Raw genomic sequence first — 14,569 nt, 5'->3', positions numbered from 1 at the left:
TTTTAAAACTTTTTCCTACAGGACATATGCTTTCTCTTCCTGAATCATTCTTTCACTCTCATTCATTTCTTTCCTTTTCTTCCATGTCCATTCTTTCCCTAGGATTCACTTTTGACACTGCTAGATAGTCTTCTCCTTCACATTTCGAACCTCTCGTTGTTTTATATCCTTCACCAATTCTCTCAGTCTTCCATCGCAAGCAATCAAATCCATCATGCGTCCTTATTCATTCCTTTTCCATAGGTACATGTGGATAGATTTATGCATCCACCATATAATCAAAACAGAGCTTTTTCCAAAGAAGATGCTATGAGAGAAATTCTCAGACGTTGAGAATGAAAATACCTTTATTCCAAAATGTTGCAGAATAAGAACAGATGGGCATGTGAGCAATGCTGAACGAGCAGTCAGCATCCCACTCATTATGCCAAGGCTCCATAAGGAAAAAGGTCAAGGCCAGTAGGGATGCTCCACCTTAACTGTTAAACAAGGGCCAGGATACAGATAACTGGTTTCCAAGGTCCTCTAGCACTTGATCACTGCAATATACCTGCCTACACTGAAACTATAAGAACCTCGCTTTCATTGTGAGCTGGTGTAAGAGGCCTGACAGGTAGCCTCCATTCTCACTGATTCTTGGGTCTACAACTGACTCAGTTATTTCTTCCATGCTGCCTTGTGTGGTACCCACCCACCCCATTCATGTCACCTAGCAGATTTTTTTTTCCTCCCCTGGATCTCATTCATTCAGAATATTGTACAACTTTTCCCAAAATGCTCACCCCCCTGGTCCTTCCTGGTTCTTCCCCTATCAGCATTCACTGGAGTATAACATGACACTTCTACTTTCATATGTAGCACAACCACCAAATTACACCAATTTGCACTTTCTGATATACATTTTAGCTCTTCATTCATAAGGAAACCTTAATAGTAGGAGGCTACTTTTGTTATTACAAATTCCATGTGATTTTGAGCCACTGATCCAATGAAAACTCGTTCTTCCTCTCATTCTCTAGCCCCTTTTATGTACTGGACAGGAGCTGGGGTAGGTTAGAAGTATCTGTCTTTCTGTAGCTACAAACCAGAAAGCTTCATTCACACATTACACTAAGCCCAAATGTGGTTTGATTCATTTTGGTTTAACATGTTATGTGAAACCAGCCATTGTGATTTGTAAGGGATGGTTTATGACCCAGCCTGTGTTGTGATCCCAACCAACTGTGGGTTATCCAGGAAACCATGGCTAAACAAACCAAGACTTAAGCCAATGTGTGAACCAGATTATGTGTACGACCAGGGACTGGTTCCAAGGTGCCCAGCTGTCCCCTGATTCTCAGTAACAGATGATTGGCAGCCAAATACATCAACTGCCTCCATTAAAAAGCAATGGGTTGCACCTAGATGAATATTCGATAGACTTGTATTACCAGTAGCACATCTACACCTCCAAAGCAGGACTTTGACATGCAGATCAGCCTCGGTTTCCTGTGTGAACACAACTCTGTGGAAAAGAACAGCCCATTGCAAAGTCATGCATTCATCTGAACTGGTCCCACAAACCATTTCAAGGCAACCAGCTTCTCTTTTAAGTGGGGAGGTGGAAAACACCCTTGTGATTAACCATGATGAGTTATGCTAACTGCTAGACTGTGGAGGGCAATGATTAGTCACGCTACGTTGGGCTGAAATAGATTTAACACCTGGCTGTTAAAAAGAGTAAATTGATTAATTGTTTTAAAGCAGCAATGTTATTGAGTTTCCCCAGTGTCTGTGTGTTTCTTAATAGAGATTAGACATTAATATGGATTTACAGCATCGACTCTGGGGACCTTCATTCCAACACCAGGCAGAAGCAAGAGACTGTATAAATGTAAAGGAAACTATAAGTATCCCAAATTTAATTTGATTCAGATAATTTTGCTTTAATCTTAACTTGTTGCATTATTAACCCCATTGATGTTCTTATTGTTGATTTGCAGCTTCTGCAGCAAGCAACTTCTTCCAGTAACTTGGGTGCCTTCAGTGGCATTCAACAAATGGCTGGTGAGTTATAGCCTCCTTATTCGTTCCTTCTCCTCTTCCTGTGGCTGAATTTTAGGCTTTTCAATACAGGAAGACCTTTCATTTAATCATATGGTTTAATGGGTGAGTATATCCAAAAGCAGAACATCCTGGATGTTGCATTGATTCAGATTCAAAGGCTTCCTTGGATTATGTTCTGCATAAGTTGCATTTGGTTTCCAAGTTTCTGTTTTAGAAGAGATTTATTTTATTTATTTATTTATTTATAAATTTATTCACCGCCCATCTCTCCCCTACAGGGAAGAGATCAGAAACTAAGCCCTCCTGATGATGCTGAAAGCATCTTGCTTCATTTAGGACCAGCCAGGTGTCTTCATTAAACCTACAAACACTAGCCTTTTTCTACAATTGCTCCTTTCAACAATGGGTACTCAGTAGTATGCTACTTCTAAAATTATCACACTTAATGTTGTTGTTTATTCATTTAGTCGCTTCCGACTCTTCGTGACTTCATGGACCAGCCCACGCCAGAGCTTCCTGTCGGTCGCCAACACCCCCAGCTCCCCCAGGGACGAGTCCATCACCTCTAGAATATCATCCATCCACCTTGCCCTTGGTCGGCCCCTCTTCCTTTTGCCCTCCACTCTCCCCAGCATCAGCATCTTCTCCAGGGTGTCCTGTCTTCTCATTATGTGGCCAAAGTACTTCAGTTTTGCCTTTAATATCATTCCCTCAAGTGAGCAGTCTGGCTTTATTTCCTGGAGGATGGACTGGTTTGATCTTCTTGCAGTCCAAGGCACTCTCAGAATTTTCCTCCAACACCACAGTTCAAAAGCATCTACCTTCCTTCTCTCAGCCTTCCTTATGGTCCAGCTCTCGCAGCCATATGTTACTACAGGGAACACCATGGCTTTAACTATGCGGGCCTTTGTTGTCAGTGTGATGTCTCTGCTCTTAACTATTTTATCGAGATTTGTCATTGCTCTTCTCCCAAGGATTAAGCGTCTTCTGATTTCCTGACTGCAGTCAGCATCTGCAGTAATCTTCGCACCTAGGAATACAAAGTCTTTCACTGCTTCTACATTTTCTCCCTCTATTTGCCAGTTATCAATCAAGCTGGTTGTCATAATCTTGGTTTTTTTGAGGTTTAGCTGCAAGCCAGCTTTTGCACTTTCTTCTTTCACCTTCATCATAAGGCTCCTCAGTTCCTCTTCGCTTTCAGCCATCAAAGTGGTATCATCTGCATATCTGAGATTGTTAATGTTTCTTCCAGCGATTTTAACTCCAGCCTTGGATTCCTCAAGCCCAGCACGTCACATGATGTGTTCTGCGTACAAGTTGAATAGGTAGGGTGAGAGTATACAGCCCTGCCGTACTCCTTTCCCAATCTTAAACCAGTCTGTTGTTCCGTGGTCTGTTCTTACTGTTGCTACTTGGTCGTTATACAGATTCTTCAGGAGGCAGACAAGATGACTTGGTATCCCCATGCCACTAAGAACGTGCCACAATTTGTTATGATCCACACAGTCAAAGCCTTTAGAATAGTCAATAAAACAGAAACAGATGTTTTTCTGAAACTCCCTGGCTTTTTCCATTATCCAGCGGATATTGGCAATTTGGTCTCTAGTTCCTCTGCCTTTTCTAAACCCAGCTTGCACATCTGGCAATTCTCGCTCCATGAATTGCTGAAGTCTACCTTGCAGGATCTTGAGCGTTAACTTACTGGCGTGTGAAATGAGTGCCACTGTTCGATAGTTTGAACAGTCTTTAGTGTTTCCCTTTTTTGGTATGGGGATATAAGTTGATTTTTTCCAATCTGATGGCCATTCTTGTGTTTTCCAAATTTGCTGGCATATAGCATGCGTTACCTTGACAGCATTACCTTCCCCAGGGATCGCATTTAGTCTGACCTCTCTGTCATGACCTTCCCATCTTGGGTGGCCCTTCATGGTTTAGCTCATGGCATCGTTGAGGTGCTCAAGCTCCAGCACCACGACAAGGCAACGATCCTTTGCTGAAGATCACACTTAATAGTACATGTAAAATCTTTCAAGGAACACTAGGTTCTTACTGACTTCCTTCAGCATATCCATGCACTTTTCTTGCCTACAAATATATACACGCTCACACACACCTCTTAGCCTAGTCTTTCTCATCCCAGCTCCAACCCTGCTTAGCTTTTTGAGATAAGCCAAAGTTTGCAAAGTAATACTGAATGCCTGGCCATCATGATTAACAGTCACTGATAACTTCTTGCTTAATTTCATCTCATGATCTTTTTTAATAAGAGTTTGTCGCGATTTTCCAGCAGCAAAAATCTCAGAAGTTACAATGGCACCATCTAAGATAACTGATATCCTTCTGATACATAGATCTGACATATCTCACAACATATAGGCAGGATCCTAGGTAAGTGTCCTAAAAATACTGTCAGACAAGGCCAAAGCCTTTGCTTTCTCAATGGGAAGTCTTAATTTGATTTAAAATAAGTAAATTACTGTGCCATATTTTTTTTAAAAAATGTTTTAAAATTCTTACCAGTTTCAAAAGAGAGGCAGTCTCAGGAACTCAGAGCTGAATTTTTCAAAATGCAGAGCGTTGACAGAAGCTTTCCCAATGTCCAAATAAGATTAAGAAGATTGTAGGGAGCATCACTTGAATCATGATTCTTATATTCTTCTTAATCTTGTTAGGACATTGGGAAAGCCTCTGTTGAATCACGCCAAGACCCATTTTGTTCAGCATTCAGAGTGGGGATATTTGTATTGAAACTACACAACTTTAATGTTTCTTTTTCCAAACAGTTAATGAAAGCCGAGCTCTTCCCAAAGGGCTCTCTGCTACGAACTTCCCAATAGAAGACCTAATTTTTCTCCTATCTTGCTTGTCCTTGAAACATCCGTATTCTCATCTTTTTCATCTACCTAACAAATTCTAAAAGTTCTTCTTTGGTAGACCCAACAACCCTAAAACTCCTAGTTTGATGACACTATGAAAACCAAAGTCTCCTTTTTCTTATAGTACATGTGCTTGGCAAGGAAGATGGATCAGCATTTGTAATGGAAAGTGGGAATGGCCTTGAGGGATGAGGGACAGAGACGCTGCCTAGGGAACAATCTGATAAAAGAGGGAGGAGCCCACAGCTGCTTAACGGACAGAGAAAGAAACTTAGGAAGGATCCTCCCAAATGGATCAGGCTGTAAAAAGAGACAGCGGGAGATTTGTACTTTCAGACTTGCAAGATTCTGTAAATGCAGGCTTACAATAAAGTAGAATTAGCTCATCTGGTCATGTTTCCTGGCTGGCCTACCTGGGAGGGATAACAGTGTTTCTCAGCCTAAGCAACTTGAAGATCTGTGGACTTCAACTCCCAGAATTCCCATGGATTTCTGGGAGTTGAAGCCCACACATCTTAAAGTTGCTAAGGTTGAGAAACACTGAGATAGATAACCCTCATTCTATAACGTCCATGGAAATGACTATTCTTGTAATTATTTCATAGCGTAGCTGTCAATCAGAATTGAAATGTGATTTCTTTATCCCCGCCAAGAAATATCTGATTGTGTGTGGCATCAAATTATAGCAAATCTTGCAGTATTTTGGATTACCAACTCATAGATGTTAAAATAACATTATGTTCTTAAAGACATTTAAGATTACTATACCGCCTTTGTGATATGCAAGCACCGTTTTGCTTTTTCTTTGTCGTTAGAAATTATGTAAATGTCTTTTTTTTTTTACGTTATGCAAACTTATCCTGCAATTTATGAAGCAGTTTTTTTTAAATCATTATTTTAGTTTTAAATGATCAGCATTTATTTATTCATTCCAAGACTAGTAGAGGTTGGAAAGTCGGGAGGAGAGAAACCGAGAAGATACCTAGAAAGACAAAGAGGGAGGAAGAAAAAGTCCCTTGAATGACAGTAAGAGGGGGTCAAGTAAGTCAAGATGGCAGCCACAATCATGTGCTTGAACCCCACCCCTTTTTACATGCATCAACAGCTACATGCTTTAAATGCATGATTGTGGCCACCATCTTAACTTTTCTGTCCCTCCAGATATTTAATCGAACAACTTCTGAATATCAGTCTGGGTGGTTTTACTAAGAGATTTATCATTATTAATACAGGGAGTCCTTGACTTACGACCATTTGTTTACTGAGCACTTGAAGTTACGACAGCACCGGACAAAGTGATTTGTGACTGGTCCTCACACTTATGACCGTCGCAGCATCCCTGCAGTCACGTGATCAAAATTCAGGCACTTGGCAACCGGCTTGAACTTACAACAGTTGCGGTGTTCCAGAGACACGTGATCACAATTTGCAACCTTCCCAGCTGACTTCTGACAAGCAAAGTCAATGGGGGAAGCCAGATTCGCTTAACGACTGCGGTGATTCGCTTAACAACTGCAGCAAAAAAGGTCGTAAAATTGGGCGTGACTCACTTAACTGCCTCACTTAGCAATGGAAGTTCCAGACCCAATCGTGGTCGTAAGTCGAGGACTACCCGTACAAGGTCATTCTTGCTGGCTGCCCTGCCCTGCTCATCCCTGGCCTTTACATGATGTGCAAGAACAGAGCAAGCATGGATGCCCATTACAACTGCCCTGCAATGCCATTAATAGCCTTCCCCTCTTGCTTCATATCCTTTATTTCTCATGAAAGCAGAAGCCCTCTCCTGCACTTTTGCTGTCATCAAACTGGCATGTGAGTTTATTTTTAATTATGCTCTGACTGCATCAGCAAATTCATGGTGCTTTTATTGAGCCTTGCAACACAAAAGGGCTTAAGCTCTATCCATCTGTCGTCTTTGTGCTCTCTTCCTTTTCTTCTTTTTTTCTCCCTTTTCTCCTTTTTTTTTATTAATACTTTGCTCTGAATGGATCTTGGAGCATGCCCATGAAAAAGAGATGAGGCTGTCCCCATAGGCTGTTGGTGCTTTCTTCCTGCAATATGCCATTACTGCATTGGCTCTAGAGACTAATGCAGAATCCGCTTTCTGACAATATAAATTGGCCCCCAGGTGACAATATCACTGAGTTATTTGCTCCGGTGCAGATCTGTTGACAAGTGCTTACCGCTCGTATTATGTTCCGTTCATAATCTGCATGATTTTTGTCTTCTCCTCTCATGAAAAATATATCTTAATACGATAAACAACATTTTCACAGTGGTGTTTTTGGGAAGTAGTACATTGCTTGGACTTAACCCCACAGAGTAAGAAATGCAGAGACCAGAAAGAGAGTGTGTGTGTGCATGCACACATGCATATATGTGCGCTAAGAGATTTTTCTGCATAGCACAGTTAGAGATGTATTACTGTATATCTTTGGAATTATGATCTATTGGTTGAGACAGCCTGTAGTCATGAATGCCTTTTGAGAGTAAATTGGGTCCAGACTTAGACATTACATCAATGAACCCAGTTGGGACTTAAGTACAGGTAGTCCTCGCGTAACAACCAGCACTGGGTCCTGAATTTTGGTTGCTAAGTGAAGCGGTCATTAAGCGAATCTGACCTGATTTTATGACCTTTTTTGTGGTGGCTATTAAGCGAATCGCTGCAGGTGTTAAGCAAACCACATGGGTGTTAAGTGAATCACACAGTTCCCCATTGATTTTGCTTGCCAGGCGCCAGCCAAGAAGGTTGAAAATGGTGATCACGTGACCATGGGACGCTGCAATGGTCATAAATGCAAATCGGTTGCCACGCACCCAAATCGTGATCACGTGATGATGGGGATGCTGCAACGGCCGTAAGAGTGAGGACCGGTTGTAAGTCTTTTTTCCCCAGCACCATCATAAGTCCAAACCATCACTAAACAAATGGTTGTTAAGTGAGGACTACCTGTACGCCTTAGCTAATTTTTTTCATTCGTCTAAAAGGATCTACTGATAAGATGACAAATCCAAGATCTTCAGTACCACTCAAGACACACACAGCTTCTCAGATTCTTCAACCTGGGGTCTTGCTGGCCAGACTGCTGGGATATATTTCGAAATATCTTTAAAGTCACCGCTCATTCACCCCTGCTTAACTGTAAACTTCTGAAATATAAAACACCTAGATATCAGTCTTTGATCTTCTCTGTCGTTCCCTCCTTCTTCCATAGTTTTTCTTTGTGCATTTTTCAAAAGCTTTAATCAATATGGAATTCAACAGTTGAAAGGTATCAAAAAAGCATCTGAGATAGCTTCTTTCCATCCCCAGACATTTACTTCCCAAGGAAACCAGCAAAATGAGAAACTATGTATCTTTTGGATATCATCCAACACTTTTTTATACACACACACACACACACACACACACACACAAAGTGGCTCAGGATAATTAATTTATTTTAATTGTGAAGGGCAAAATGAAGGGCAGGATTGGAGCCTGAGACCGATAGAAGCATGATCCAGGAACATCTTGTTACTTTTAATGAGTTTAAACTTCAAGACTAGATGAATTATATCCTAGAGTACTGCAGGAACCCTCCATTTTACCCATATATTTCAGGAACTTCATCATTGCCTTGTCAACAGAGTGACACGTTGTTGGGTTTTTTAATGTAATGGTATTAAGAAGATGACAATATATTCCCTGATTTGTGGGGGGGGGGATCAATAACCATCCAAGATAGTTTGTTTGAACCCAACTACATTGAGGGTAACAGGACTATAGGTTCTAATCATAATCATTGTCACATTGCCATGTGACCTGAGGTCCTGAAGTTGGCTTCAAACCTGAGATCCAAACTGTGGCTTCCGATGTATATTTACCATAGCAAAATGTGTACAAAAATGTCTCTACAATCATCAGCCTGAAGATCTTAATAGCTACTATGCAAGTACAATATTTCAGGCACTTCCACACAAAAATTTTGCACTGGTGTCAGAGCAGCTCTAGATTTCCCTATCCCCAAGAGGCCAGCAGGTTTGCAGAGCTGAGCTGATTTATTTCTGGCTCAGTTATGATGTGGCTGAAGTTGCTGTGCAGTTAGAGGTGACTTGGCTGCTTGGACTCTGCTTATACATTGGAGAGAACATATGCCTCACCCATCCTTCTGCCTACTGAACTTCAGGTCCTATAATGGGCATGCTGCCTTGTAGGCTTTGACGTGTCCCCTTAGTAGCTGAAAACAAATGAGTACAGCTCAGGTTGAGTTTTATCAATTTCCCCTTTCTCTTTAGCATAAGAATAGCCCTAAAAAGCAGGAAGATTGGGGAGGGGAGGGGGCTGTTATCCTTTTTTCCATTTTGTACAAAGTGGAGTGATAAGATTTTGGATGCTTCAGGAACGGTATAGTAGACAGAGCAGTGGTCTTTGCATTTTGTACTGTGAATTGACAATCAAAGAGTGCATTCAAACCTCATGGGAGAGGAAACTAAGCAGTGAGGAAGTGCCTTTACCATCTCAATGGAGGCCTATAAATAGAGCCTATTTATCAGTAGGCATTAGTTTGTAAAACTGCTGTTTACCAGATTAGGAGACTGAACTGTGAACCATAAAGTCCGTAGTGGGGATATTAGCTTTATACTTACAAGGCAGCCTTATGTATCTGTAAAAGGTAAAGGTTTCCCTTGACATTAAGTCCAGTCATGTCCGACTCTAGGGGGCGGTGCTTATCTCCGTTTCAAAGCCAAAGAGCCGGCGTTTGTCCGTAGACACTTCCGCGGTCATGTGGCCGGCATGACTAAACAGAACGCCGTTACCTGCCCACCGAAGCGGTACCTATTAATCTACTCACATTTGCATGTTTTTGAACTGCTAGGTTGGCAGGAGCTGGGACTAGCAACGGGAGCTCACCCCGTCACGCGGATTCAAACCGCCGACCTTCCGATCGGCGGGCTCAGCAGTTTAACCCCCAGTGCCACCACTAACCCTCTCATATATTCAGCCTTTCCTCCATAACAATAATAATAATAAAATACTGATACACACCAATTTTATGGGGCTTTTGTCATATTACCCAGAAAAAATATTTCAAACCCTTTAGTGTTCAGTGTAAATCCTAAGAACAGGGTCCTAATGGTATCTGAAGCTTATCATGTCTACATTGTCCTGGAATTTATGTGGTTGGAATGGTTTAGAAATATCATAAATAAGCAAGCAAGCAAACATGCTTCCTTTTATTTATTTATTTATTTTTGTGAATGCCTCTAATAAGGGAAAACTTAAATCGAAACTGGTCTACTTGAAAAATTAAAGCAATACTGGCTGTCTGGTACCCCTCCCTTTAAAAATAATGAAATGCATTTTTCATTTCTTTTTGTTTTTCACGTTCACCTCACAGTAACATGAATGCAGCCTGAGAAAATCCTGCCTCAGATGGGGACTGGTCAGTCCCACCATTTAATCATAAAGTAGGGAGCGAGATTAAGGGTTTCAAAGAGGGCAGGCATCTTCCTGTGTGAGAAGGCTTGTCCTCCGAGCTTCACACCCTGAGTTGTGACATGGAAGCCTCAGGTCTCCAATTTATTTGTGTTTTAACAGGACAGCGTGAGTGACTGCAAGGGTACTACATCAGTTTCCTGCAAATGTGCTAATAGGCCATATGAGAGAATCCTACCACCATCCATCTGCCAATTTTTAACAAGCCTGATTGGCAAGTGGATGTAACAACTGACATCTGTTCTTCCTTATTGATATGTAGATTTATGGTAATTGCTCTGAACAATAAGACACCAAATTACCTAAGGTGAACATTAAATTAAATTTTCATGGCCCCTCTCCTTATAAATATGCTTTATAAAAATCTTACATTTTAAGCAGACATATTGTACATCCGTTATGAGCATAATTTAATTGTATTTTTAATCTGCCAAGCAGTGAAAATCAAAGTTGGGATTCTTGCTGTCCAGCATCTTACCCAGGTTTGATAGCTGAGTGGTTTATATTACTGAAATCAGAGTTAAATTCCGCTTTTATTCTCAACATTTTTCTCCAGCATAAAAACTAAGGGATTACTTCATTTCTAGATGCTTGTTTCTCCAGAGGGAACCTTCCTTCCTCCCTTCCTCCCAATGTAAATAATTAACATTTCTTCCAAAAGTACTGTGTTTGTAGAATGTTCAATGGTTTCAGAGGACGATTATCAAATTATTTTTCATTTCATTTTACTGTGGGATGTAGGAGAGAAGCTACAGAAACAAAAAAGCTGTCTGCTTCCATGTGAAAATGGTAAATTTTGGATGGTAATCAACAGCATGTGCAGCTCGAGAAATAAAGAGCAATCAGTTGTGGGGTACAGGATGCATGGCCTTGTTTTGGAAATTATAAGAAAGTGCCTTTAATTTCCACCTCTACCACTCATCCACCATTCCAGGTGTACTATCTATTACATATGATCTGGTTCTTGCAAACCTGTTGTTGAATTCTTCCTTTCCTCCAAGGAAAAGGCAGGGTCAGGCTGAGCAGCCATTTCTGTCATTACCAAGATCTGATGGCCTTAATAAAGGCAGCTTTCTCCCGTAGCTGAACAGGAGAGCACATCCTGGGTGGATATTCAACTGACAAAAGGTTCAGGTGATAAGCTGAGCCAACGCATGAATATCCCTGTGATTACGCAATAGACTACCATACATCCCATAACGTCAGCCATTAACACTTTGAAATGAGTGCATTTCGGACAAAGGTGGCAGTGGTTCAAAAGAGGTTCTCTGATTTATCCATGGCATGAAGTCAGGAAAGGAAAGCAGAGCTAATCTGCACTAGTGCCTTGTTGCACAGTATGGTCTGTTAAATATAAATCTCATCCAATTTTGTGGAGGTATATGAACTGACAAAGAACTACAAAACAGGCTTTTTCCTCCTTGGTTGGAGATTTAAGTACTGGCTGTTTTTTCCAAGTCACAGAAAGAGTTGTTTTGGTTCCTGCTGGGACATGGCTTTTAGGTGGAGGTCAACTGGCAGATGGGCCCTTGAGAAAGATTCTGCCCTTATTTATTCTGACATCCATCATGTGAACATTATTTTGTACACTGACTCTCCTGAAGAGGGAAAAATATCAGGAATCTGGTAGCCCTTTTTCCAACTAACTGATTACCTTTTCTGGGCCAAAAAAATCAGGAATCATCAGCTAATTTGAGAGATGACACCCAGCTTGCAAGAGACAACTCGCCTTCCAATCACATTAAAAAGGTTTTTAACCCAGTACAATTGTTAATTGATAAGGTATTTGTAATCTGTCGGTGTAATGGTATGTGGGAAAGACCTTGGGAGACTGGGCAAAGAACTGCTGCCAAGGGAACAATCAGATAAGGGACAGCATAGCCCGCAGCTGGATAATGGAAGGGGCAAGGGGCTCAGAAGAGACCCTCCCTAGTTTCTCTGGCTGTAAAAAAGATGGGAGGGGAGACTTGCAATATCTGTCAGTGTAGCTTTACAATAAAGTAGCATTAGCTCATCTGGTTGTGATTCCTATATGGCTTACCCCACAAGGCCAACACCAATCTTGCAAGTCTGAAAGTACATCTCTCCCCGCCATCTCCTTTACAGCCCAAGAAAGTAGGGAGGGTCCCTTCTGAGCCTCTTGCCCTGCCCACTATCCAGCTGTGGGCTAAGCTGTCTCTTCTCTGACCGTTCCCTAGGCAGCATCTCTGAGCCCAGTCTCCCAGGGTCATTCCCACGTACCACTACAGACTCACATATAATTTGCATCTGCATAACCCACCTGTCTTTCCCTCCCTTCCATCCCACCTCATCCTAATTTAAATCTTACATTAGTCTAGCCACTCCATGCATCCAATGAAGTGAGCTGAAGTTCTCCAAAGCTTATGCCTTTTAATAAAATGTGTTAGTTGGAAAAGGTGCTACAGGATCCCTGACTTTTTGTCACCACAGACTATCAAGGCTCTCCACCTACAATGTCCTAAAGAGGGAGTTTTTCACATGGTACGACTGGTTGATTGGTTGATCTTTCCAACTTCTGGATGCATCTTACAAAATATTGAAAAGGCAACAGGACCAATTCAGAAACAGTGGTAAAGCAATCGGTGAAATTTAACTGAATACAAGGCAGCAGAAAAGCAGTTTCATACAGGATTAAAGTTTCTTTGGATGGTGCCACTTTTCATTTTTAAACAAATACATTTCTGATCCACTTTTGGAGGCACGTTGCAATCGCATAAGACAACTTAAAGAAGTAAATTTAAAAGTACATAAAATAGAGTAATCAAGTGGTAAATATAGCAGATTAACATATCAAGGCTGCCTAGGCAATATAAAATCTTAATTCTGCCCGTAAGGTTTCCTGCTGGACTTCAGCCAGGTCCAATTGATGATGGTCCTAAACTAATTTGGTGCCCAATTTTTGCAAGCTTGTTCCTTGGATCACACCTGTAAAGGCTCCAGATCTTTTTTTCCAGTTAATACAGTATTCCATTAGTTTTTGACATGGACTCCTAATTGTTCTGTTATTTAAGCTTCATGTGCAATCTTTATCTTCTAGGGTGGTTGGGTTTGGGTTTTGTTTTTTTGTTTTTTTGCAAGTATTAATTAAGTTTCCCGTTGTTAAAATAGCTTCAGAACTCAGGGTAAATGTTCAGTGAACACCTTTAGGTCTCCCCAGCATGGAAATTGTTTCAAATTTATGACTAAATGGCTTCTCCTAATTCTGAACCACAGTAGATTTCACCTCCTCTTGGAGATGCAGTTTATGGAAAATTATCATCCCTGGCAAAGCCAGACTGATGGACTGTTAGCCAATAGGGGAAGGGAGGGGAGGGGAGGCAGATACCTTCGCTCCCGGCCTTCCGGAAGAATTTGAAGACCTGGTTCTGCCGCCTTGCCTGGGATGGGAAGGGCAACAGCTCTTCCTGGGGGTGGTTGGCGCCATAGTGCCCTCCCCATTGAATGAGAGCTTTTCGCCACAATGGATCTTATGTCTATCTATATATAATGATAGTTTGCATTGTAAATTAGGTTTTATGGTTTTAAATTGTTTATTTTGTTGTAAACTGCCCAGAGTCCCCCTTTGGGGGGAGATGGGCGGTGACAGAAATCTGAAATATAAATAAATAGCACAGCCTCTTCTCTTCTCTTTTCCCTTTTGAAGTAGAAGCACGGTGGTTGGATGGCATTCTTGTGACGCTTTGTAAGATTTTTCCACAAGGAGAAGAAGATAGCTCTCTTCTGCTGCTCGTCTTTGACACACATTTTGATAAACAATTCGGAGCTATTCCAGGATTGTTTCTTCTGCATTTTTTATCGTGGCCCCGTGGCACAACTCAGGCTTTGCATTCATGGAGGCTAGTGCCGAGTCTCTGTCATCTCCTCGGTCAGAAAAGGTCTCACTTAAAATCAAAATCAAAATCAAGGGATGCGGGAAGATTTCAGTCTTTGTGAATTCCAAATCTAGTCAAACTTTCTTTTGGTCAAAGAGCAGTAGAGGATGAAACAATTAACAACCAGTTTAAAACTTAAAAGAGGAGGACCAAACATCAAACACAAGCTGAAAGAATAATGCAGAATATTACTGTCACTATTAGTACCATTGTAAGCTACATCTCTAGGACTATAAAAAAAAAAAGTTGCAACTTGTGATGGGCATATTGGA

General features: G+C 41.3%; 1 protein-coding gene across 3 annotated transcripts in view; it reads left to right on the top strand.

Moving 5' to 3' along the window:
* Positions 1–14,569, top strand: part of CELF2 (CUGBP Elav-like family member 2) — a 330,160-nt gene that overhangs the window by 274,475 nt on the left and 41,116 nt on the right. For 2 of the 3 annotated variants that reach the window (XM_063309524.1, XM_063309523.1), the window contains exon 8: positions 1,983–2,046. In XM_063309524.1, the coding sequence (XP_063165594.1) occupies positions 1,983–2,046 (64 nt within the window). Of the gene's footprint in view, positions 1–1,789; positions 1,874–1,982; positions 2,047–14,569 lie in introns of all 3 variants that reach the window. The other variant, XM_063309522.1, reaches the window with a different exon arrangement.

The sequence above is a fragment of the Candoia aspera genome, chromosome 7 (genome assembly GCF_035149785.1).
Source record: "Candoia aspera isolate rCanAsp1 chromosome 7, rCanAsp1.hap2, whole genome shotgun sequence".
NCBI classification, from domain to species: Eukaryota; Metazoa; Chordata; class Lepidosauria; order Squamata; family Boidae; genus Candoia; species Candoia aspera.
The sequence above is the reverse complement of the archived record's forward strand: the minus strand, read 5'-3'. Positions and strand labels throughout refer to the sequence as shown.